Source organism: Halichoerus grypus, chromosome 9 (assembly GCF_964656455.1).
Source record: "Halichoerus grypus chromosome 9, mHalGry1.hap1.1, whole genome shotgun sequence".
NCBI classification, from domain to species: Eukaryota; Metazoa; Chordata; class Mammalia; order Carnivora; family Phocidae; genus Halichoerus; species Halichoerus grypus.
Genome location: NC_135720.1, coordinates 53,609,597 through 53,637,045, shown reverse-complemented (window position 1 = coordinate 53,637,045; position 27,449 = coordinate 53,609,597). Strand labels below are relative to the sequence as shown.

The following is a 27,449-nucleotide window of genomic DNA, read 5'->3' as shown; positions in this document are numbered from 1 at the left end:
CATTCCCACCAACAGTGTAGGAGGGTTCCCCTTTCTCTGCATCCTCGCCAACATCTGTTATTTCCTGACTTGTTAATTTTAGCCATTCTGACTGGTGTGAGGTGGTATCTCATTGAGGTTTTGATTTGGATTTCCTTGATGCCAAGCGATGTTGAGCACTTTTTCATGTGTCTGTTGGCCATTTAGATGTCTTCTTTGGAAAAGTGTCTGTTCACGTCTTCTGCCCATTTCTTGATTGGATTATTTGTTCTTTGGGTGTTGAGTTTGATAAGTTCTTTATAGATTTTGGATACTAGCCCTTTATCTGATATGTCATTTGCAAATATCTTCTCCCATTCTGTCGGTTGTCTTTTGGTTTTGTTCACTGTTTCCTTTGCTGTGCAAAAGCTTTTTATCTTGATGAAGTCCCAATAGTTCATTTTTGCCCTTGTTTCCCTTGCCTTTGGTGATATTTCTAGGAAGACGTTGCTGTGGCTAAGGTCGAAGAGGTTACTGCCTGTGTTCTCCTCTAGGATTTTGATGGATTCCTGTCTCACATTTAGGTCTTTCATCCATTTTGAGTCTATTTTTGTGTGTGGTGTAAGGAAATGGTCCAGTTTCATTCTTCTGCATGTGGCTGTCCAATTTTCCCAACACCATTTGTTGAAGAGACTGTCTTTTTTCCATTGGACATTCTTTCCTGCTTTGTCGAAGATTAGTTGACCATAGAGTTGAGGGTCCATTTCTGGGCTCTCTATTCTGTTCCATTGATCTATGTGTCTGTTTTTGTGCCAGTACCATACTGTCTTGATGATGACAGCTTTGTAATAGAGCTTGAAGTCCGGAATTGTGATGCCACCAGCTTTGCTTTTCTCTTTCAACATTCCTCTGGTTATTTGGGGTCTTTTCTGGTTCCATACAAAGTTTAGGATTATTTGTTCCATTTCTTTGAAAAATGTTGATGGTATTTTGATAGGGATTGCATTAAATGTGTAGATTGCTCTAGGTAGCATTGACATCTTCACAATATTTGTTCTTCCAATCCATGAGCATGGAACGTTTTTCCATTTCTTTGTGTCTTCCTCAATTTCTTTCATGAGTATTTTATAGTTTTCTGAGTACAGATCCTTTGCCTCTTTGGTTAGATTTATTCCTAGGTATCTTATGGTTTTAGGTGTAATTGTAAATGGGATCGACTCCTTAATTTCTCTTTTTTCTGTCTTGTTGTTGGTGTATAGAAATGCCACTGATTGCTGTGCATTGATTTTATATCCTGCCACTTTACTGAATTCCTGTATGAGTTCTAGCAGTTTTGGGGTGGAGTCTTTTGGGTTTTCCACGTAAAGTATCATATCATCTGCAAAGAGTGAGAGTTTGACTTCTTTGCCGATTCGGATGCCTTTTATTTCTTTTTGTTGTCTGATTGCTGTGGCTAGGACTTCTAGTACATCCCTGCCATGTTCCTGACCTTAGGGGGAAAGCTCTCAGTTTTTCCCCATTGAGAATGATATTTGCTGTGGGTTTTTCATAGATGGCTTTTATGATATTGAAGTATGTACCTTCTATCCCTACACTCTGAAGAGTTTTAATCAAGAAAGAATTCTGTACTTTGTCAAATGCTTTTTCTACATCTATTGAGAGGATCATATGGTTCTTGTTCTTTCTTTTATTAATGTATAGTATCACATTGATTGATTTGCAGATGTTGAACCAACCTTGCAGTCCAGGAATAAATCCCACTTGGCTGTGGTGAATCATCCTTTTAATGTACTGTTGGATCCTATTGGCTAGTATTTTGGTGAGAATTTTTGCATCCATGTTCATCAGGGATATTGGTCTGTAATTCTCCTTTTTGATGGGGTCTTTGTCTGATTTTGGGATCAAGGTAATGCTGGCCTCATAAAATGAGTTTGGAAGTTTTCCTTCCATTTCTATTTTTTGGAACAGTTTCAGAAGAATAGGTATTAATTCTTCTTTAAATGGTGGAATTCCCCTGGGAAGCCATCTTGCCCTGGGCTCTTGTTTTTTGGGAGATTTTTGATGACTGCTTCAATTTCCTTAGTGGTTATGTGTCTGTTCAGGTTTTCTATTTCTTCGTGGTTCAGTTTTGGTAGTTTATACATCTCTAGGAATGCATCCATTTCTTCCAGATTATCTAATTTGCTGGCATATGGTTGCTCATAATATGTTCTTATAATTGTTTGTATGGTTTGGTGTTGGTTGTGATCTCTCCTCTTTCATTCGTGATTTTATTTATTTGGGTCCTTTCTCTTTTCTTTTTGATAAATCTGGCCAGGGGTTTATCAGTCTTGTTAATTCTTTCAAAGAACCAGCGCCTAGTTTCATTGATCTGTTCTACTGTTCTTTTGGTTTCTATTTCATTGATTTCTGCTCTGATCTTTACTATTTCTCTTCTCCTGCTGGGTTTAGGTTTTATTTGCTCTTCTTTCTCCAGCTCCTTTAGGTGTAGGGTTAGGTTGGGTATTTGAGACCTTTCTTGTTTCTTGAGAAAGGCTTGTATTGCTATATACTTTCCTCTTAGGACCACCTTTGCTGCATCCCAAAGATTTTGAACAGTTTTGTTTTCATTTTCATTTGTTTCCATGAATTTTTTTTTAATTTTTCTTCAATTTCCTGGTTGACCCATTCATTCTTTAATAGGATGCTCTTTAGCCTCCATGTATTTGAGTTCTTTCTGACTTTCCTCTTGTGACTGAGTTCTAGTTTCAAAGCATTGTGGTCCGAAAATATGCAGGGAATGATCCCAATCTTTTGGTACCAGTTGAGACCTGATTTGTGACCTAGGATGTGATCTATTCTGGAGAATGTTCCATGTGCGCTAGAGAAGAATGTGTATTCTGTTGCTTTGGGATGGAATGTTCTGAATATATCTGTGAAGTCCATCTGGTCCAGTGTGTCATTTAAAGCCTTTATTTCCTTGTTAATCTTTTGCTTAGATGATCTGTCCATTTCAGTGAGGGGGATGTTAAAGTCCCCTACTATTATTGTATTGTTGTCAATGTGTTTCTTTGCTTTTGTTATTAATTGCCTTATAAAATTGGCTGCTCCCATGTTAGGGGCATAGAAACTTACAAGTGTTACATCTTCTTGTTGGATAGACCCTTTAAGTATGATATATTGCCCTTCCTCATCTCTTATTATAGTCTTTGGTTTAAAATCTAATTTGTCTGATATAAGGATTGCCACCCCAGCTTTCATTAGCATGGTAAATGGTTTTCCACCCCCTCACTTTCAATCTGGAGGTGTCTTTGGGTCTAAAATGAGTCTCTTGCAGACAGCATATTGATGGGTCTTGTTTTTTTATCCAATCTGATAGCCTGTGTCTTTTGATTGGGGCATTTAGCCCATTTACATTCAGGGTAACTATTGAAAGATATGAATTTAGTGCCATTGTATTGCCTGTAAGGTGACTGTTATTGTATATTGTCTCTGTTCCTTTCTGGTCAATGTTACTTTTAGGCTCTCTCCTTGCTTAGAGGACCCCTTTCAATATTTCTTGTAGGACTGGTTTGGTGTTTGCAAATTCTTTTAGTTTTTGTTTGTCCTGGAAGCTTTTTATCTCTCCTTCTATTTTCAATGACAGCCTAGCTGGATATAGTATTCTTGGCTGCATATTTTTCTCATATAGTGCTCTGAATATATCATGCCAGTCCTTTCTGGTCTGCCAGGTCTCTGTGGATATGTCTGTTGCCAATCTAATGTTTTTACCATTGTAGGTTACAGACCTTTTGTCCCGAGCTGCTTTCAGGACTTTCTCTTTGTCTCTGAGACTTGCAAGTTTTACTATTAGATGTCAGGGTGTTGACCTATTTTTATTGATTTTGAGGGGGGTTCTCTGTGCCTCCTGGATTTTGATGCCTGTTTCCTTCCCCAAATTAGGGAAGTTCTCTACTATAATTTGCTCCAATATACCTTCTGCCCCTGTCTCTCTTTCTTCTTCTTCTGGGATCCCAATTATTCTAATATTGTTTTGTCTTATGGTATCACTTATCTCTTGAATTTTGCCCTCCTGATCCAGTAGTTGTTTATCTCTCTTTTTCTCAGGTTCTTTATTCTCCATCATTTGGTCTTCTATATCACTAATTCTCTCTTCTGCCTCATTTATCCTAGTAGTTAGAGCCTCCAGTTTTGATTGCACCTCATTAATAGCCTTTTTGATTTCAACTTGGTTAGATTTTAGCTCTTTTATTTCTCCAGAAAGGGTTTCTCTACTATCTTCCATGCCTTTTTCAAGCCCAGCTAGTATCTTTATAATCATCATTCTGAACTCTAGTTCTGACATCTTACTAATGTCTGTATTGATTAGGTCCCTGGCAGTCGGTACTGCCTCTTGTTCTTTTTTTTGAGGTGAGTTTTTCTGTCTTGTCATTTTGTCCAGAGGAGAATAGATGAATGAGAGAACAAAATGCTGACAGGGTAACAACGACCCCAGAAAAATATACACTAAACAAATCAGAAGAGACCTGAAACCGGGGGAAAAGAAAGGGAAAGAAAGAAAAAAAAGAAAGAAAAGGAAATGAAAAAAAGAATATGCTCAAATATGATCAGGCTGGTGAACAGATCAGTGCCACACACTAGGTTTTGGGCGTATTTTGGTCTGTTAGAAGAAACTGCCTCCCAAAATTTTAAAGAAAGAAAAACTTAGATATGTACAAAAATAAGGGTAAATACAATGAAGGGATGGAATATGACTGTAAATATGAAAATTACAAAAAGATTTTGTAAAAGGAATTGATAAGATAAGAAGTTGGTTGAAAAAAGAAAGAGAAATTTAAAAAAAAGAGAAAAAAAGAAAAGGGAGAAAATGTGATCAGGCAGGAGACTAGAACAAAGCCATACACTAGAGATTTATGGTATATTTCGGTCTGTTAGAAGAAACTGTATCCCAAAATTTTAAAGAGAGAACAACTTATATATATACCCAAAATAAGGTTAACTACAATGAAGGGATAGAATATGACTCTAAAAATGAAAAATAAAAAAGATTTTTTAAAAAGGGATTGATAAGATGTTGGTTGAAAGAGGGAAAAAGAAAAATTAAAAAAAAAATAGAAAAAGAAAAACAAGAAAATTTCAAAAATTAACTTTTAAAGACTAAAGAATCATGGGAAAAAAGTCATGAATTCTATGTGCAGTATTCCCCTAGCGCTGGAGTTCTGCAGTTCCCATTGATCAGTAAACTTGGTCTTGGCTGGCTGTTCTTGCTGATCTTCTGGGGGAGGGGCCTGTTGCCATGGTTCCCAAAAGTCTTTGCCGGGAGGCGGAATTGCCCTGCCATTGCCGGGTCCAGGCTGAGTAATCTGCTCGGGTTTGTTCTCAGGAGCTTTTGTTCCCTGCAAGCTTTCCGTACAACTTTGGAGGACGAGAGTGAAAACGGTGGCCTCCCAATCTCCGCCCCGGAGGAGCCGAGAACTCGGGGCCCCGCTCCTCAGTGCGCCCCCAGAGAAAAGCAGTCAGTCACTCCCATCTCCCTGGTCTCTGGCTGCACTCCGTGCTCACCCAGCCTGTGACCGAGCATTTCTATCTCTGGCACCCGACCCTGTATGGAGTCTCCAAACCCAGCAGATCCCTGCAGTGCACTCCCGTGCTGCTCCTCCCGGGGGAGGAAGGGGAGTCTCCCCGGATCTGCCGCTTGTTGGGTCCCTGCTGGAAGAGCAATGGCCCGACTGTGCCGTGGATCACGGTTTATGGCAACCCCGAGCTGAGAGTCCGCTCCTCGGCTCCGTCTCTGCAGCCGGCTTCCCTGCTCCAATACCTGGGAGCTCTGCCACACTCAGGCACCCCCGGGGTTTCTGTGACCCCGAGGGTCCTGAGACCACACTGTCCCACGAGGGTTCCACCCTCCGCTTAGCCACTGGAGTGACGTCCCTCAGCGGAGCAGACTTCTAAAAGTTCTGATTTTGTGCTCCGCGGCTCTATCACTTGCCAGTAGCGGCTGACGGAGGCTCCCTTCCCCGCCGTCTATCCTCCCCAATATCACCACGGATTCACTTATCCACACGTCCTACCTTCCAGAAAGTGTTCGCTTTTCTGTTCAGAGAGTTGCTGCTATTCTTTTCTTCAATCTCCTGTTGAGTTCGTAGGTGTTCAGAATGGTTTGATCCCTATCCAGCTGAATTCCTGGGACCAGAGGAAATTTAGGTCTCCTACTCCTCTGCCATCTTGCTCCTCCTCACTGATTATGTTCTTAAAAGAGCAGAATATTAATTTCAGCATGGCAAAATCACTGCTGTCTTCTTGATGCCTGTTGTCTCTAGAAGCACTTTGAGAGTGAAATATTCAAATAAACAGTCTCTTAACTGTACCTCATCACCTAGACTGCTTAGGAGATGAGTCACTGCTAATTCAAAAGGAGCTCTTCTCCCCTACGTTGTACTTCCATTAATGCTTTCTGCCAGATTTTGTGCCCTTCTATTTTAAATAGAGGGAGGTCCATCAAGAGAAATTACACAACTTTGTTTAAAATACTTTGTAATACCAGGGCACCTGGTGCCTCAGTTGGTTGAGTGTCTGACTCTTGGTTTTGGCTCAGGTCATGATCTTAGGATCGTAGGATCAAGCCCCGCATCAGGCTTCATGCTCAGCATAGAGTTTGCTTGAGATTATCTCCCTCTCCTTCTCCCTCTGCACCACCCTGCCCCTGTGCTCTCTCTCTCTCTCAAATAAATAAATTTTTTTAAAAATTAAATACTTCATAATACAATAGGCTTTGTAGGTTGAGGAAAAGCATATTGGTACTTTTAGCCCCTTCTTTACTCCCTTCCTCTCTTCCTCCCTACTTCCCTTTCCCACACAATAATTGAGTGCACTGGGTGTTATACGAAAACAATGGATCATGGATCACCACATCAAAAACCAATGATGTATGGTGACTAACATAACATAATAAAATTAAAAAAAAAAATTGAGTGCCTTCTATGTGAATTCCGTATACTACAAGCTGTTGGGGTACAAAGATGAAGGATACCCAGCACCTACCCTCCAGAGAGTTAAGTTCTCAGGGTAATCAGTGGCTCATTGGAGAGCCTGACCAATTGAGGGTCAAGAGTGTGATACTCTAATCCCAAAAAAGAAGTTATTCTTGTGAGTGTACCCTGGGTTCTGAACCATTGGGGGTGGAAATGGAATTCTCTGGGAGATTTGTGGTAATGGGTCCCACAAGGTGCACCTCAGCCTGTCCCCATTTGGCCCCTGATTTGGCTTTTGAGGTCCCTCTACTGAACTTCTGGACTCTGCATATAATTAGATGCTGTTTTCTATTCTTATACTAGTATTCTCTCTCCTCTTTACAGAAAAAAAGAGGACTCTTACCTTAAACTTACAAGTCAAGGTTGCTGTGAGGATTAAAGATACACATCAGAAGCACTACTTTTCAAATGACAATGCGTGACACAAATGTAAAGATTGTTGCTACTGTTCACCTCTCTGGTAAAAGTAGCAAGGAGACTCAAAGCTGTCTGGAAGCCTAAACTGGTCTGAGAAGCTTGAGCTCTGGTTCCCCAACGCTTCGGGAGTTTTGTTGTTGACAAGTTCTGGGGGTTTTCAGTCCTCCTGGTGTAAAGGTTGTGTTGTTTCCTGGTACCCACACATGATCTCAGTCATTTCAATCTTTGACTCCTGTCACTATGGCCACAGAGTGGAATGCTCAAGAGCAGCTTTTAGGGCTGACAGTTTTTATAGTTTAGAGAAAAGTCTCCGATTTGTTTGATATTTATATTGTGTCCTGAGCTAGATCTAATTCATGGTCCATTTCAAGCACAGATGGCTTTTAAAAAACAGAAACTGCAATATGGAAGTGGTGGCAGAGGTAAGCATATTCATTTTCTATTGCTGTGTAATAAAATACCCCCAAATTCAGGGGGCTTAAAACAACCAACATTTATCATTTCTCAGTTTAAGCAGGTCAGGAATTCAGAGGCAGCTTAGCTGGGTGGCTCTAGCTCAGGGTCTCTGTTAGGTGGCAGTCAAGCTGTTGATCAGGGCTGCAGTCAGACAAAGGGTTGACTGGGGCTGGAAGAGCCATTTCCAAAATTACTCTTGTGGCTGTTGTCAGGAGGCCTCGGGTCCTCCCTGGGGACTGGTAGAATTTCATTGCCATGTGGACCTCTCTACAGGATGACACCAAAGATGGCTTCCCCCAGAGCAAGTGATGAGAGAGAGACAGAGAAAGAGAGAGAAGCCACAGAGTTATGACCTAGTCTTGGAAGTGAGATATCATTTGTGTGTGAGAGGCAACTATACAAAGGCGTATATACCAGGGGGAGAGGATAATGGGAAATGTCCTGGAGGACGTTCTCTTCATCCTTGCCTACTGCTTTGTTTCTTTAAAATAAGATAAAAAGGGGCACCTGGGTGGTTCAGTCGGTTAAGTGTCTGCCTTCCGCTCAGGTCATGATCCCAGAGTCCTGGGATTGAGTTCCATGGCAGGCTATCTGCTCAGCAGGGAATCTGCTTCTCCCTTCCCCTCTGCCCTTCCCCCCTGCTTATGCTGGCTCTCTCTCTTTCAAATAAATAAATAAACTCTTAAAAAAATAATAAATAATTAAGATAAATATAAAATATATATATTTTAGTAGTCAAGAAAATTAAATAAACCAAAGAATTATTCAGATTTAGACCTATATATAAGGTTGTGGGTGAATTTTTCCTGTCTTTGAATTTATCCAGACTTGGGTAAACATGAGCTTCTGTTATAATTATCTGATAATATCTATTAGAGTTTTAGGAGTGCTTATTATTCTTCAGTGACAGTTATAAAAGTACAAAAAGAAGACACCCTGCCAGGGGCGCCTGGGTGGCTCAGTCAGTTGGATGTCCGCCTTCGGCTCAGGTCATGATCCTCAGGGTCCTGGGATCCAGCCCCATGTCAGGCTCCCTGCTCAGTGAGGAGTCTGCTTCTCCCTCTCCCTCTCTCTCTGCCTCTCCCCTCCTCTCATGCTTTCTCTCTCTCTCAAATGAATAAATAAAATCTTGAAAAAAAAAAAAAAGACACCCTGCCAAACAAGCCTGTAGGAATTTATAATCCAAAATAGGGGTCAGCAAATTTTGTCTGTAAAGGGCAGATAGTTAAGTATTTTAGGCACTGCCAGCCATCCAGTCTCTGTTGCAGCTGTTTAGTTCTGCCATTGTAGCACTAAAGCAGCCATAGAGACTTCCATATTACAGTTACTATGTGGTTGTTCCAATAAAACTTTATTTATAAAAACAAGTTGTGGGCCAGATTTGGCCTAGAGGCTGTAGCTAGCTAACCCCTGATCTAAAAAGAAAGCTATAGAATACTAAATCAGAAGCTTTTATCTAGACTCAGTATAAAAGATAAAAGACTTCCTTTTGTCTACCAGTTTCTCTACCAGTTTCATTTTATGGGTTTACTGATTTGTTCTATAAAATGTGTATAGGTAATAAAAAGGAGCTACAGGAGGTATAAAAAGATACAGAACACTGAATAATGAAACAGAATGGAATCAGGATACCTTTTAGTTATTTGCACCCTATCCCCCTGTTGAAGTGGAATAAATGATTTTGAAATCATGCACAGTAGGAAACAAAACAAAATCATCCTCTTGTCAACTTCTGTGCTGTCCCATCCCCCACCCCGATCTAGCTGCCACTCCTGCAAAATTACCTTCCAATGATTGCTTTTTAATTCTCTGACAGACGTCAAAACAGATGTTGATTGCCTTAAACAGAGTGAAGTTCCCTGCAAGTATTTTTTTTCCTTGAAAATTTTTAAAACAAGTGGTATCTTGGAAAATATCCAAGAAAAAAATTGTGACTCTCATGAGATAATTGACAATAACCTGGGGTGTTCCAAAATCTAGGTTGGGAATTATTGGCCTAAGGAATTGGGAAAAAAAAATTGAGACTGGCAGGTAAAATCTGTGCATTAATATTTTATTAGATTATGTTAAAAGGTCTGTTCCATCATCTGGGTTTTACCTTCTGCTACTGCCACTCAAAATCCTTATTATTTAGACTTCCCTGAGGAGCCTATTAGGAGTTTTACAACTTTTTTGTTAATTTTTTTTCATTATAAGAAAATGTATAACAGTTGTGGGAAAATACAGAAAAGAATATAAATTATTCATAACCCAACTAGCCAGAAATGACCACTATTAAGAATTTAGTGTATTTCCTTTCCATATGTTCTTGGATATTTAATATAGTTGATAAACAATTTCTTACCCTACTTTTCTTTTCTTTTCTTTTTTAAAGATTTTATTTATTTTGGGGCACCTGGGTGGCTCAGTCATTGGGTGTCTGCCTTTGGCTCCGGTCATGATCCTAGGGTCCTGGGATTGAGCCCCACATCGGGCTCCCTGCTCCACGGGAAACCTGCTTCTCCCTCTCCCACTCCCCCTGCTTGTGTTCCCTCTCTCACTGTCTCTTTCTCTGTCAAATAAATAAATAAAATCTTTAAAAAATAAAAAAAATACTTAAAAAAATTTTATTTATTTGAGAGAGAGTGAGGGAGAGAGAGAGAGCATGAGCTGGGGGAGAGGCAGATGGAGAGAGAGAAGCAGACTCTCCACTGAGCAGGGAGTCCGACACGAGGCTGGATCCCAGGACCCTGAGATCATGACCTGAGTCAAAGGCAGACACTTAACCAACTGAGCCACCTAGGCACCCCTATCCTACTTTTCAACTTGCCATTACATCACAGGCTTTACTCAATGACCTAAAGGATAAATGGCACTCTGTAATATGGATGTTCCATATCTTAGTAAATCATTACCTGAATTAGTTGAGTTGCTTGAAAATTTGTTATCATAAATAACATTGCCATAAACATCTTTGTAAATAACTCTTTGAAGACTTCTTTGATTATTTCCCTATAAACATTTTGTAGGAGTAGAATCACAGGGTGTAGGTATGTTAACATTTTTAAGTCTCTTGATAAGCACTAATAAATTGCTTACTAAAAGGCTATGGCAATTAATACATCCCCCAGTAGCATGTAAAAGCATTGAGCATTATTAATTTTAAAATTGTATCTATTGTTACTTTGATTTGCATATTTTGGTTACTAATGAGGTTGGGAAAATATATTCATTAGCCTTTGCTTTCTTCCTTTAAAAATTATTTGTTTTCCTTGCCCATTTCACTGGGTTTGCTAATATTTTTCTTATATATTTCTATGGTTTCTTTATCCAGTATGGCTCTTAAGCAATTGTTGGATGTTTTTGTTGAAATTATTTTCTTGGCTTGTTATTGCCTTTTATTTAAAACAAAGTATGAAAAATTAAAAATTTTGCCTAGTAAAATTACCAGTATTTTTCTTTTATTTCATCCATTGCTTTTAATCTTAAGAAATTGTTTCCCATCCTATTTTATCTTCTACCGTGCCTTATTAGGCCTTCTAACTTCTTAGTGATTCGAGGTTTTTCCATTTAATCCTTTCAGCCCCCTGGAATTAACTTTGATATAACTTTGCTAGGATCTAAAGGAATGCATGGTATAGACACAAACAGTTCTCTTTAACTCAGAGGTTCCTCCTTAGGTCTCCCGTTGTTCTTGGCTTTACTTCAGGGTTTCTTATTGCCTGAGGCAGCATTTTTCATCTTAGGACTTTTGGTGTCTTTGGAGTGCCCTGGGTAGCAAAGTGCATGCATTCTTTTCATTTCTCTTTCTTCCCTCCACAAAGCTTAGTAGTACTAGCAACTCCACTCAGACTAGCCTGGGCCCATACCTCCTTGGAGGAGGCTGGCACATGCTGGGTTTCATTTAAAAGATACTCAGAAGGCTCACTTCCTAGAACTGTGTTCTCCTCTGAGTTTTTACTGATGCTAGATATAGCTGCTATTTCTTCTCTTTGCATTAAACACTGCCCTCTCCCCGAAGACTTTTTGAAGAACGCACATTCACCTCAGCAGAGTAGCAGAATGTATTAGTCTCCAAGTACCACCACGCTGTGGCTGGCAACAGCAGAAATGTACGCTCTCACAGTTCTGGACGCTGGAAGTCCATCCTCCCTCTGACAGCTCCAGGGAACATCCTTCCCTGCCTCTTCCTAGCTTCTGGTTGCTGCCAGCAGTCCTTTTGTTTGTTGGCTGGCAGCTGTGTCCCTCCAGCCCCTGCCTGCACCGTCCCATAGCCTTCTTCCTTCTGTATCTGCGTGTGTCTGAGTCTTTGTGTCCCTCTCCTAAAAGGACACCAGTCATTGGATTAGAGCCCACCTGAATCCAGGTTAACTTCATCTGAATTTAACTGATTACATCTGCAAAGACCCTATTTCAAATAAGGTTACATTCTAAGGCTCTAGGGGGACATGAATGTTGAGGGGACATTATTCATCCCAGTACACATAGTAAGTGAATAGTTCTCTCCCATTATTTAGTTTTATTAGATCACTTTTCTGTTTAACAGTTGATATGGAACCACAAGAAAATCCTGGGATTAGTAGTGAGGAGGCAAAGGGAGAAAACGCAGAGAGAGTCGGGGTGGGGGAGGTGTATGGAAACAATGTCAGATCCCACCCCTGTGCCTACCGATGGTCCTATAACCAGATAAATAGTAAATCCATATGTGTTTTGCTTTCTCAGGAACTTGTTTGCATTTGAAGTGGAGAATCCAAGTGTTTAGTTAAGTTGATCAGTATCTTCCTTTTCTATTAGTAACACATATAAACTAGCTGATGGTTAAGTGAAAGGATGAAATGAGTAATCAGGGGGCAACTGGGTGGCTCAGTCAGTTAAGCTTCTGACTTCTGCTCAGGTCATGATCTCAGGGTCCTGGGAGCCAGCCCCACATCAAGTTCCCTGCTCAGCTGGGAATCTGGTTCTCCCTCTGCCCTTCCCCCTGCTGTGCTTGCACTCTCTCTCTCTCTCTCTCTCAAATAAATAAATAAAGTCATTGAAAAAAATGAGTAATCCTTTGGAATGATTCAGGTGATGATTCGATGTCAAATCTTTTTGGTTTTCAAAAAATACATTATATAAATTAATGGCAATTGCAATTATATTATTTTCCCATATTTGAAATCCAATGATGAGTTGTAACTGCTAAATTTGGGAGGGAGAGAAAATACTTCACTTTGACTATTTCCTAAATAGAGGGAAACCCTAAGATTCTATTATTTTAAAGGGAAGAAAGGATGACAGATGGGGGAATTAATTTTGCTAATAACATCATTTTGATTCTTTTTAGTAAAAAGCAATTGTAGAAACTGGGAAAATGCCAGTAGCCTTTTTCTTCCATTATAAGTAATATGGCAAATAAAAAATCTTAATGAAATTTATGTATCTACTGTTTAATTTTATGAATTGCTCATTTTTGAAGAATGTGTGATATGTCCCACTATTATCTGCTTTATAAAACACAAGTTTCTTTCCTTTTTGAAGTATTAACAATATTTAAAATGTTTTTATTAAAAGAAGTATGAAAATATTTTTTAAGGAAGAAAATGAATATAGTTGTTCTTTCTTTCTGTTAACTTGTGCCTGATATCCACGAATATTGTGAGAGTTCCTACCTTCATCTTGAGTGCAGAAGTAAAGATCTCCTGGGTACACACAGCTTGTTGAATCACATATCCTCATTCTACATGATGAGATGACTCTCCCTACTTTAAAATTCTATTAAACAAAATAAATACTTTCTTGGAGTAGAATGTTTTGTGGTTTAGTGACGCAACTCTTTTTCAGTGCTAGAAGCCTGGGTCCTCAATCAGTCAGTGCCACAAGAAAAAACTTGTTTTATGTCATCCCTGATCAAAAACAAAAAGGTGGGGGGAGGGGGTGCCTGGCTGGCACAGTCAGTTGAGCGTCCAACTCTTGGTTTCGAGTCGGGTGGTAATCTCTGGGTCATGGGATTGAGCCTGGCGTCGGGCTCTGCACTGGGCGTGGAGCCTGCTTGAGATTCTCTCTCTCTCCCTCCCTCTGCCCCTCCCACTCATGCTCTCTCTCTCTCTCTCTCTCTCAAATAAATAAATCTTAGAAATAAAAAGGAGGTATTTATTTTATACCCACTCAGTAACTGAGTAAAGGTTATAGGCCTAGAAGATGATACGGTTCTTAACTCCTAAAAAGCCCATAGCTGAAACGAGGAAATAATGTATGTTCACAGAAAACCTGATGCGAACACTTAACAAAGAGTGCTAGGTTGGACCTTATTTGACTGGTTTTGACCTATAAAAATGTTACTTCATAGCATTCAGCCTAAAAGTTCACAACCAGTTACTGTCACTCACCTGAACTTTGCACGTCCTTTAGTCCTTTACTTATGAAGAGCTGTTGTGCCCAGAGGCCTGTCCTGAGCTGAGGAAGTGTGGGGCCAGCAGCGTTTCCCTAGGAGAACGCACCGTTTATGCACATGCGGTGCTCCCTCTTTTCTTCTGCCTTCTCCTGTCTCTCCTTGGCTGGCTACATTACTTCCACATGTGGGAATTTTCTTTCCTCCTAAGCATATCCTCACTTTATTTGGAATACTTTCCTCTTTTCCTCCTTCTTTCCGCTCTTGGCCAAAGGAAACTCTCCCTTCTCCCTCGCTTCCCTTCCTTCCTTTTTTTCTTTGCATCCTTTGTGTCTCTTTTCATTCTACTGTGAATCGTGATCTCACAGTGATGGGTGTAAGGCCCAAGAGCAAAGCTAGTGATACAACCATATGAGGAAAAGAGAAAAGTACAAATTTTGTTGTGAAACAGTAATAGTCTAGATCTGGTAACAATAAAAGCCCTATAAAGTCACTTTATAATCTCTGAAAAGTTCTCTAACCATTAACTCTTTTTCATTGAATGTGTTTTTTCTCAATAATCCCTATCCCAAAAAGAAAATAATCTGTACTTGAGAGAAAGAAATACTATTTCTTTTTTTTTTTAAGGTTTTATTTATTTATTTGAGAGAGAGAGAGAGAGCATGAACGGGGGAGGGGCAGAGGGAGAAGCAGACTCCCCGCTGAGCACGGAGCCCGATGCGGGGCTCCATCCCAGGACCCTGGGATCATGACCTGAGCCGAAGGCAGATGCTTAACCAACTGAGCCACCCAGGCACCCCAAGAAATACTATCTCTAAGGCTGTTTTATTGCTTTCTTGTTTTTTAAACCAATTCATATTAGCAAACTTTTTCTTTCTTTCTTTTCTTTTCTTTCTTTTTTTTTTGCTATGGTATACTGTTTTAGCTACGTGAAATTGACTTTTCATGTAGCTTATCTGGGAATCAAACTACCATTTATAATATTGTACTTACAAGATAATAAGTCAGTTACCTTAAAAAAAAGTTTTGGAACACAACCCATTGGTCAGTTGGGATTTCCTTTAGTATAAACTGGATACCTCAGGGGGAAAGAAACCCAAGATTCATTATAATCAGAAGTGTACTAGAGGAAATGAAGTTTGAAATTAGACTTAGTAGAATTTGATAGCCTGAGATTGCCAAGAGGAGACGGGAAAGAATAAATAGGAAACCTGAGCAAAGAATAAATAATGAAACCAGTTGTGCATAAGGGAAGAGCAAACAAATCTCTCTGACCACAACTGAGGGAAGGATGGGGTTGGAGTGGCAGTGGAGTACCCCTTAGCGGGGAATTTGGAGCTTGTTACTAGCATCTCTGTAAGGACAAATTTATTAAGCTAGATGGAGAGTAGTGATAACTTCTTACACCATAGAGGAATTCAATTCATGGGCGCCAAGAGTATACGTATCAGTCTATTCTCAGATTCAGCTTCTCATTGTCGTCAGTCAGCAAATCTGTATTCCTCATGTGTCTGTAATATGTTTTGCATTATTACCTCTTGTTAGAAATTATTTTTAATTAGAGTTTTCTTTTGCAACATTAGCACCACTTAAAGATACTAATTGAACTCATCATTAACTAAATGATGACAATTCTAGTCACCACCAAAGGACATATCTAGGAGGCCTTAAGCAAATCTGTTCTCTTATAAAGTTTACCTATGTGGTGCAGGTGGATGGGGGAAGCCAAAGATGTAATTCAGACAAATTATGTACTAATTACTAATCATTTTACATTAATCATTGAACACCTGCCAGGTATTTGGAAATTGAGGAAGTCAAAAATGATGAGATTGACAGCTGAAATTGGAAACTAATGTAAAAACTAACATCTGTAAGAGTTATCTTGAAACAGTAAAAAAAAGAAAGACTATTCTTATATTTTAAAATAATTTCTTTAGTTTTCATACTATCATCAAAGGGCATTTACTATAAGCACCATACTGTGTGTGAAAATGTTTTATATGTCTTACAAGTAACATTTAAAGACTCAATCCTCACTTTTAGGTTTATAAGATTTATAGACCACTGTATAGTAAGAATATATTGAGTAGAGCCTTTAAAAATCTGAATAGCTGTGAGGATTTTGAGAGTATCTGATCCGTAAGAAAAGTAGATATTTGTGAGTTCAGGAAATACAGTAAATGCTGAAACTTTTTGATACAGGAAAAATTACAATTTATCTTGAAACTCTTTGCTTCTAAAGTTGCTATAGTGTAATAACACTTGCAGCAATGCAGTTATTATCAAAGCTCAAGTTTGGTAAAGATAATTCTTTGAGTGCCTGGAAGGGCTAACTTAGACAAGTTTGGTGCCAGGTTCTTCAGGGACCCTAGAGTTTCATACATTCTTACTAATTGTGGTTGGCACCAGAGTCATTTTGGATTATTGAGCTAAGGTGTGGCAAAGGTAAACAAAGGAAGCAGATGATACACAGTAAAGTTGCTATAAAGTCAACTTCAGAGTGTGTGACACCGCCATAGACTTCTGGAAAATAACAGATGGACCAGCCTAGCTGCAACTATCGTGGTTAGGAAGAGGTGCTTTTGAACCAAAGCTTTATACTGACATTATTTGAAATAGTCATCAACAGCATAGGCTCTACAAGCAGCCGCTGTGGTCATGAGTCATGCCATCTTTGCAGAAAGGGCTTTGTGTTCACTCACCCAGTAAACCCTAACTGAACATCTGTGATGTGACAGATGTGGTTATATGCCATGGCAAAAACAGAGAATCATACACACGAGCTCCGTAAGGAGCTTACTCTCTGAGATAAAAGAACTTACTCTGTGAGAGAAAGAGCCATCAGCAATTATAATGAGAGTACAATATAGCAAAACTGCCTGTAATGTAGCGTGTGTAAGGGAGCTTAGTTTGAAAAGGTAGACTGGGTCCAGAAGATGGAAGAGCTTGAATGCTGGACTTTTTGTTCTATACCCAGTGCCCAACCATCTAATGGCTTTCAAATAAGAGAATACATTAGAAAGATCAATCTGTTTGTAATGTTAAAGCAGGTTGGAGGATGCAGAAGAGACTAGGTAGGAGAGGATACCTGGAAGGCTCTCTAAACTGAAAAGATAATGAAGTTGGACTAGGATATTGGTCAAATGAATGGACAAGGGTTTCATGTATTTATACCCCATCACGTCTTCCTCCAGAGGATTTACAGTGTATATCCAATTAACAATGTAAAGATAAAGATCAGGAAACTAAAAGATTAATAATGTGATAAGACCAGAAAGACAATGACTTAACAGAATTATACATTCACAAAGTTCTGTATGATCACTAAAATTGATTTGCGATCAGTTACATCATCCCACTGTCTGAAAGACAGCAGGTGAGGAAAAGAAAAGCTTTTTTTGGCACTTAAAAATGAGAGAAATTTCTCTTTTCAGGCCCCATAGAGAGACTATTAAGTGAGATGGTGACTAACACCCTTCTCAGCTTCCCTGCAATGTGTACAACAAAGAGTTCTTATGGGGCTGCGTCTTTAGTGTCTCTCAAAGCAAGCTCAGGTGTGGTGACAAAGGGCCCCTTGACCAGTGGTCAGAGGTGGGGTGATGGGAGCAGGAGAGCCCAGGGATGACTCCCCAGCGTTGCCCATGGTGATTTAGGATTGGTTTCTACACTTATATCTATAATCATATTCTGCCAGGCTTCTTGCTCCTTGCCTGCCCCATGGTAATATAATCACCACTAGCTTTGCTTTGTGTTGCAAAGGATAGCGATTTTAAAAACTCTCTCTTGCATTATTAATTTGTTATTTATGAGCTTAGGAAGGTCATTAGACAGTCTTTCTTTGGGGATTAGATATACCATCAAAAGAAAAGCTACATTTGCTCTTCTCTGCCATTAGGTTATAGGAACTTGAATAGCCTTAAAAGGAAAATACCAGCAATCAAGAAAATTTCTTTTATATTTTAACAATGAAATTGTCCAACTTGAATGTTATAAACAGAAGTTGAAAAAAAATACCACGATCTTTGGTTCCTCTAAGTGGGTGAATGTGCAATCATGCATAAAACATGAGTCTCCTACTGAACCTGAGCCTTTCCTTGAGACACAGACCTCAGTTTGTCAGTTCTCCTGGGGTTTGGGACAGTTATTCCCCAGGTTGTTTTGGTCCCCTGTCCTCTTTGCTCTTGCCCAGAATGAGATCCTTCCTTCCTCTGGGACCGCCAGTAATGAAGCCAAACTTTGTTGAGCCCAGTCTGGTTCTAGGTGGGCTTCATAGTTTCTTGATCATGGAGAGTGATCCCAGATGACCCAAATTTACAATTATTGGTTCTGAGAGAGTTTGATTAAATTTCACAGACTCTGTAATACCCAAAGCCTAGATTTCACAAAATGGAATTATTATGGCAAATGTCCCTAGGCTTTGTTGGAGAGAAGATGATCTGCATTCCAGTGGTCAGATATGATGGGAACTTGGACATTCTGCCCCACACAGCACATTGGGAGATGGTCCCAAACCTTCAAGCTGCCATTTAAAACATTGAGGGGCCCAGGAGGATGGAGGCTGACTGGACCTGAGAGTTACTTTTTATAGAAACACTAAAAAAAAAAGGACGAGTAGACTGATGATCTTGTGCAACCAGTAGATGGCAGAGTTTCTGCATTAAAAGCTATACCATTTGCTGGTGCTCAATACTTCTATTAATGTCAGAGTATTCTTTATGTAGCTAAAACTCCTAGGATGTTTTGGATTTTTAAAACTTGAATGAGCATAGAAAGTTATATTTATATCTCCATCCAACTGTGATCATGAAACTCATCTGCAGAGAATTTGAAATTAGTCTCTAAACTGGGAGTCAGGTGGGTTCTGTACTCCCATCTCTGCCATTCTTGTTTCTATATCATTACATAGTTGAGCCTGATAAATATGCTAGCTCGAAGTGACATCTATATGATACCTAGTAAGCTGTTATGCAGGAAATGTTACCTGACATACATATGCATAATTAAAATAACTGGTACTTACTGAGCACCTACTATGTGCCAGTACTAAGCTAATAAGTATTAGCTAATTTTTATGAGCATTAGCTAATTTAATTCTCATGACAGTCTAGTTATTATCCCTATTTTGCAGATGAGGGAGCTGAGGCTTAGAGAAGTTATGTAACTCACTAAGTTCACATAGCTAAGGGCTAGGCTGGTATGACTTGAAATCTGTGTGTATACCACAGAGATATTCCATCTCCTATTTGGCTGAGAAAATTAGAAGACTGAATATGACATTGCTTCTGAAAGAAAAATCCATCTGTAAATCTAAAGCCCTTGGTTTCCAAGGTAAATAAATGTGGTTTTTTGTTTGTTTGTTTTCTGGAGATAGGACAGATTTACATGGCCTTATGGTGACACTGTCATTATTTGCCTCTGGGTGAGCCTTGGCATAGAAGTCAGACTTCCGGGTCCATGCACATGGCTAATCAGCAGGCCCCCCAGTTGTGTCAGCCTCATGGTTTCTCAGAGCCATTGTCTCTTCAAATCTGCAATGAGGACTGCACGGGTAATCTCGAGGGCCTTTTCAAGTCTAGAATGTTCTGATGGTGTGTGTCCATAATCTGAGTTGCTCAGGAAATGGTAGCTCTCTACCACTTAGAAGTTGCAGCAAAAAAACACTACCCGTACTATTAGCCTGTAGTGAATTAAAAGTTTTCTCTCTTTCTTCATGGCCAGGAAACTTATGTAGCTGTACAACCACTGCCCTGATTCAGAAGAATATCTGGTGTTTTAAGTGCTCATGAGGAAATAATTCAATGCAGCTGGAAGCCCCTTCAGAAACTTTGAAATCCCCGTTCCAAGGCTTATTAGAACACACGAAGAATTCTTTGAGTGGGCACTAGATGGCAGTACAGCATCAATTTGCACCCTGCAGTTACACCTAAACCTTTACTTCGGTGTCACATTTTATCATTTTACATGTACATTATCTCTGAAGCAAGAATTATTAGATAAACAGGGTCGCCTGGCTGGCTCAGTCGGTAGAACATGCGAGCCTACTTTAAAAAAAAAAAAAGAAGAAGAAAAAGAACTATCAGATAAAGAAACTCATTGAACTTGTTTTATATTGGGCTACATGTGTTAAAATGCTTTAGGAACAACTTGATGAAGTAGACCGAATTAGGAAAACCTGAAACAGATTTATGGGAAGCAAATGAGGCTTATGCTTTAAGGGCCACTCCCAAGGCTTTAGGAGAGGTCCTAATGTTATAAAGTTTGAAAAAGTGTGCTTGAAAAAGTAAGATAGCTTGTTTTCTTTTTCTTAAAGAGGCCCCCCAAATTATATAAGCCTCAAGCCACACAAAGCTTGGATTTGTCTGGAAAGCCTTTTGGCTTTTAACTTAGGAAAGGGTAGACAATCTTGCCATTATTAATTTCCTATCAAGTTAATCTCCAGGGAAAATGGCAATCTGGTTTTTAAAACCAAGCCAAATAAAAAAAGGAAGCAGAGAGAGTAACTGGATATTGCACTTATTTATGAGTCTGAGTAAAGTGAAGGAGTTAACACTGAACCTCTTTCATTTCTGGCAACATATCTGTGCTAAAATAAGGAAAGTACAGGTTATAATTAGCAAATTAATAAATTATTCTCTGCTAAAACTCCAGACCAGTATGGCAGTGTTTGGGGGATGTTATTATTTTATTTTGTCTTTTTTTTTTTTTTAACCCAAGAGATATTGTCCTTAATAAGAGATCAGTGGTGACTATTCACAAAGAAAACTGTACTTCCATTTACAAATCTTAACTTTCTCACCAGGGAGCCCAGCTCATCCTTTCTTATGACTACCTGTAGTCTACTCAGGAGTTAAACTAAAATTTACCCTTTGGAAAAGAAAAATTAGCCAAGTTTCCAATTGGCCTTTCCCTTTACAAACACCACTTACTAAGGTTGGCTCTTAGGCCAGGGGGATTTATCTTGCCTCGCTCTGTGTATAACTATTATTCAGAATAATAGTGCCCCCTTAAAGAGCCCCTATGTCCACTAGGCCTTAATACCCTTGAGAGCAGAGGGTGGGTTTGTTCATCTTGTGTACCTTGACATATGACACACACACAGAGATGTAAAAATGCTTGCTGAAAGAATGAAGCTAGATGTTGTTAAAAAGTGACCACATGGCCTAGGGACCCTCCAGCATGATTCTGGGTCTGTTATTTTTGTGTAATATTCTGTGAAGATTGGTTTCAGCAGACAAACTTGTATAATAAGTTTGCTGTGAGTACAAGTTCCGTGGCTGACACTCTACAGAGGACCTAGAAACGCTCGTGGGGTGGCCTGAGCATCTGGGGTTGGGTGAGAAGCTGTCCTAAAGTTGAGCTCTGCTTGTGAAGCCCTCCCAGCCCACACACCCCGTGGCCTTCTTTATCTGCCCGACCCAGTTCTGGAGCCAAGTTTGAAATAATGGCGCCTGTAACCAGGTGCACAGCCTCACTGCCCGTATCTGGGTCAGGACGAGAGAGGAGAGAGCCAGCACGTCATCAGCCTCCTCCCCTCAAAGGAAGCTGAGAGGTTATTGGCTGTACTACAAACACTCAGAATTTCCTGTCTCAGGATTATGGACGGAGCAAGCACCATTCCTGGACTATTTATAGTAGTCCTCCCCTTCCTCTGGCCACTCAGAAACTAAACCTACCTTCTATTTCTTCTGTGAATTATTAAAGCCTTGGAGTTTTAGTTCTCTTTCCACTTCATTAGCATTCTTCACTCAAAGACCTTATCCTGCTCCAGTATCTTTATTCCAGCCTTAATTATACAGTTAAGAAATGTATCAATGCTTGTATCTGCTCAATTGCAGATAACAGAGAACACCCAACTCAAAATGGCTTAAAGAATAGAACATTCATTATGTACCATAACAAGAACTCTAGAGCTAGGGCAGGTCTAGGATTGGTTAATCCAATTGCTCAACAATGTATTTGAAGACTCAGGCTCTCATATTTCTGTCTGCTTTCTGCACTATCTGTTCTCCTTGGCTAATGCCACCCATGGTTCCAAGATGGCTGTCACAGTCATCACATGCAGGCAGGACACTGGCCTACAGGCAAGAACTAGTTTTTTCTGTAAACCTTCTTTTGAGAGAAAGACCTTCCACTGATGCCTTCAGCAGACTCCCTCACATCTCATTGGCCAGACTTGCAAAAGATAACTCAGACAAAGTATAAACCATTTAGAGGGTCACACAGACATAAATCAATGGGGTAATATCAGCAAGAGAGATGTATGGACATATGCCTAAGTCAGTTACTGGCAAGGGGAACAGGACTCCAGGAATAGACTAATCACAATGGACTACTAAGCCAGAAGTGGCTTCCTCTGAGGCACATGGAGGATGGCTATCTGAACAAAATCAGGGTTACTAGTGAAGAAAAAGTACATGTGGGGTTGGGGTGGGAGGGGGGGAAGTGTCTGGGAGTTTGGATAAAGGAAATGGTTTTGGGTAGGAAACCACCACGGTAGACTAGAACACTCTGCCTTCATTGGTTTCCATTTCTTTTAACTCTAATAAATATTAATCCTGGGAATGATTCCTTTTCCCTGGCATAGCCTAGATCTTTCTCCTAATGGATTTAGTTCCTACTTTATTTCCAATGTTCAGGAAATGTACAAATATCTTTTCTTAAGAGTGATGACAGTAGAGCAACCAAGAAATCGTAAAATGAAATTGGATTGCCCAAACCTATCTATAAGTGCTAATTATCTACCTATCTAGCTCTGATTTGTTGTCTGCATAGGGTTTAAAAGAATTCTGTTGGCCACATGGCGAAGTCCTCATGGTTTATTCCTAAATGTGTATGAGAGTACCAAATTATCTACAACCCCGTGTAGATTTTGAAGAATGATCTTGACTAATTGGAAATAACAGACAGAAATGTGCCTTTGGGTTTCTTGAGTTTCCAGAGTTCTTGATAGGTTATTGACATAACTATGTTTGCATTCTTTTTTTTTTTATGTTTCCATTCTTTACAGAGCTTTGGAGGTAGTGGATGGAGGCCATGTGGCTCCAGAGTGCCAGAGATTTGCATTGCATGGTGGGGAATCCCAGCTCCTTCACACCACAGCTGAGGTGCCTGGCCCTTTACCTCTGGAACCTGGAATGTTTAAAAAGGTAATGCTTCATTTCCAATATTTGGCTCCCAGGAATAAACACTTTAGTGAACTAAAACATGGTAAAATAACCCTTGCCTGATTGAAAAACATACTTAAAATGAATGTAAGTTGTAAAAAGGGCATTATATACCAAAGCACCATGATAAATAATGAGTCTCAAGGGATGAGCGTGAATCTTTGCTCTCTGCTGCCTTCAGACGTTCTTCCTCATTGTCATGAGTGCCTTTTGCCTGCCTTTTTTCTTTTTGCACAGACTGTGTTTCAACTCAAAGGCATACAAAGTAAATAGGACATCAGTATTTGGAATGCCCATAAAAAGCGTTTATATTACTTCATACTGCAAGGATTTTAGAGATGGTATTATATCAACAGTTACTTCTCGATATCTAGATGTTTGCATAGAAAGTTCTGACTCAATTGTATTGCCTTAAAAAAAAAAAAAAGAGCTTTCCCCAGTGTGGGAGATAGAGAAGTGTATGCATGTTAACCGCATTCAATCACTCATAAAAAGATATTACTCACGTACTTGTCTGAGGCAAGAAAGCACAATGATGTCTTTAGTCATAGTGTGAGAGCTGGTGGAGCCGCCAGGCTTTGAAGGTTGTACAATACATTTCTTGTTACAACCCACTTCTGTAAGATCAGTGAGTGTTAGTAGTGAAAGATATTTTGTTGTAAGAGAAATCCTCCCCCCACTAAAAAGAAATTTGCTTTAGTAATGCTGTATACTAAAAGTTAATTATTAGTGCAAGATGAAAAGTTTTGGAGATGGGATGCACAACAGTGTGAAGATACTTAATGGTACTGAACTGTATATTTAAAATGATCAAGATGGTAAATTTTATCTTATGTGTATTTTACCACAATTTAGAATAAAAAAATTTAAAAATTACTTAGTGATGAAAGCAGTAAAAAAAAAGACAGGATGAGATTGTTAGTTCATATTTTATATTTTATTAGAACATGATAAAAGTAGGTAGGGAGGGCTCCTGGGTGGCTCAGTGGTTTAAGCGCCTGCCTTCGGTTCAGGTCTTTGACCCCAGGGTCCTGGGATCGAGCCCTGCGGTGGGCTTTCCTCTCAGCGGGAAGTCTGCTTCTCCCTCTCCCTTTGCCCCTCCCCCAGGCTCATGCTCACTCTCTCTTTCTCTCTCTCAAATAAATAAATGAAATCTTTAAAAAAAAAAAAAGTAGGTAGGGAAATGCAATAGAGAAGCTTGTAACTCAAAACAGCATAATATCAGAGTATCTGAAGTATAAAATTAACTTTTATAAAACATTAAAATAAAAAAATCAAATTTAAATTTTAAAAATGAAATAAACCTAGCTTACTGTATATTATACTTATCTTCAAACTGGTTTCACATTTTGTCCTTCTTTCTTTATAAGAAATAGTTTATAACTGTAAACAAAACCTAATAACTCTAGTTACTAGTCCTAGCTAGAGTTTCAGGTTGTTTCCTATGTTTGTCCTTTTGTCCTTTAATAACTCAAAATAAAAATAATTGTGTACGTATCATGCCATTAACTCTCCTGTGATGTTTCCTCAAGTCCAGGAAACAATAGGCCGCAGCATTCAGAGCTGGGGCACAAAACAGATCCCCTCAGAGGGATGGCCCTTCTCCCGTGGTCCACGGCCCAAAGACAGTCCTGTCTTCTTCACAGTGCTGATATAGCATCTGGACGTGGTCTCTCGGCCCTTCCTTGCTCTCCTGGACTATGGTCAGGGAGCCCTGAGCACGGGGCAGCCCACAGGGAGAGACCCCAAGCCCAACCCAGAGTGCTCAGGACTGTGAGGGTGGGCAGGGACAAGGAGGCTTGCAGCTAGAGACAGGTGAACTGGGGACCCGGTGTAGCAGGGAGCCAGAGCGGAGAGAGAAGGGCAAGAAGGTAAAGAAAGCGGCAAAAGCAGACTGTCATTCTGGCTGCACCGTCTCCGAGTGTCACCTGAGATGGGCTCAGCCAGGCACCACCTGAAGCTCTCTCCTTGGCTCACACGTTCTCCCTGAGAGGTGGCCAAATACCCACAACAGGAACGACTGCCTCCGAGATCCCCTTCTGGGTCTGCCTGTTGTCTGTCTGTCTCTCTCTCTCTCTGGCCCTCTCCCTCCATCTCCCTGCTCTTTCTCCCCCTCCACCATCTCTCTTTCTTACTCCTGCTCTCTCTGGGCTCTGGCTCTCTTGATCTTTCTCATCTGCATAGTCTAGTAGGCCTGAAAGAAAGGGAGAAGCAGGAGAACAGACTTTCTCTTCCCTGCCGATGTGTTCCCAACTTTGTCTCTCAAGATCACGGCTGAGAGGAGTCGGTGGATCATTCTCAAAAGTGCAAGACATCCCCCGCACTGGCCTGGCCAGTATCATTGGGAAACAAAAATTAACTCCACTTAGATTCTGGGTGGTTCGGACCTACTATGAGTGCCTGTGTGCCAGGCACTTCCCATACTTTCCAAAGTACCGTTCTCTTAGTCTGCTCTGCAATGAGCCTCTCATTCTTTGGAGAATCAGCACATTTATTAGGCTGGTGAATCAGGACCACCCTTGGTCTCTTTCCCAGGCAAAAGGCCATAAATTCTTCTTAAGATTCCTGAGTTGATCTAGCCCTCTTGGTTATATGTATTTATTCAAACAAATGTTTAAATTTTCATTTGCATTAAAGTTAAGCAATTTGCCTTTCCCCAAACAACCAGTATTTATTCATTCTCTATATTTGTTCTGTACATTTTGTTACTGCATTTGTTTATTTAACATGCTGTTAAAATTCCTTAGACATTCCTTAAAGATGACAATACTGTATCGAATCCTTCAATCAAAATAAGAAGACATTTACTCTACCTGCTTGTGTAAACGGAAATATGGATTTATAATTACAAAGATAGTATTGCCTCTCAAACGCATATATACATCAAGTAGAGAAAAAAGCATAACAAAAATCAAAATAGAATATTACTAGAATTCAAATCTTAGATGGGAAAAATCACCAGGGATTTTATATTTATTTGTACAAAACAATCTTTCCTTTAAATGGCCGCATAAAATCTTTAGTCCATTTTACAGCAGAAGATATGTTTATTTTCTTTGCATATAAGAGAGGATTAACATTGTAGATTATTATGTGTTTTGTTATATTTATGTACCTACACTTATGTTATATTTTCTGCTTACTTTATTTCGTTAGTGAAAATGTCTTAATTCCACTACATGGAGGTATTTCTGGGACATGAAGGAACACTCTTTATTAATTAAAGCATTTTTAAAAAAGAATAGAACAAGTTGCTGAGCAATGTATTGTTATTTAAAATCAGTGTCTTCAAAGGAGGCAATTACCTTAATGAGAATTTCTATGATTTCTAGTACAAAAATCATTTAATCCTTTTTCAATTGTAGTCACTTATTTTGATCTAGAAAATTGTATGTGACTATAATGATTATAGGTAAAATTTTAATCATCTGGAGCCAAGTTCAAACAAGTAAAATGGAATAAACAGGTACGGCAATTATTTGATTAATTCAAGCAAAAAACTATTTTGCTTTAACCATTTGGATTCTTTCATTCTTGATGACCTGGATAAAATTTCTATTTCCCATTATCCATATGTGTGTGTGCATAGTACTTTTTAAAAGATAAAATAAGCCCCTGCCCCCCTCAAAAAAAAAAAGGTAACTATAATCGATAGAAGAGAAGAAGTCTTGCCAAATCAGTATTGTTCCTTCAGAAGTCACTTGTACAGATTTCGACTCTTGTCAATGTTTCTCTGCCCCATCATTCAGGAAACATCCGTGAATCTCTAATCTCACTCTTTGAGACTGGGATGGTCCCAAATCATTGAAACAGACAGGTATCTGCTTTATTCTCAGCTCTCTCAGAGATGGTTCTACCACAATCACTTTTGACAGCTTTTTTATTGCCTAATTCATCTTATAATTGTTAAAGTGGAGCATCTTCCAGTTTCCAGCCTGGTTATTCTAGTTTAGTTGAGAAGTGTAACAATCCAATTTAACAAGCATTGGTTGAGGTAGAAAAGAAGAAAAAACTGTTTTCTAACACTTTCATTTTCTATGGTGGTTGACCACTTTGAGAGGGGATGCCCCATTTCCCTGCCCACCCCATGAT

At 39.6% G+C, this 27,449-nt stretch overlaps 1 protein-coding gene across 1 annotated transcript in view; it reads left to right on the top strand.

Moving 5' to 3' along the window:
- Positions 1-27,449, top strand: part of CRYBG1 (crystallin beta-gamma domain containing 1) — a 191,667-nt gene that overhangs the window by 58,824 nt on the left and 105,394 nt on the right. Inside the window, exon 2 of the mRNA XM_036109651.2 lies at positions 23,201-23,339. Coding sequence (XP_035965544.1) covers positions 23,201-23,339 — 139 coding nt within the window. The remainder of the gene's footprint in view (positions 1-23,200; positions 23,340-27,449) is intronic.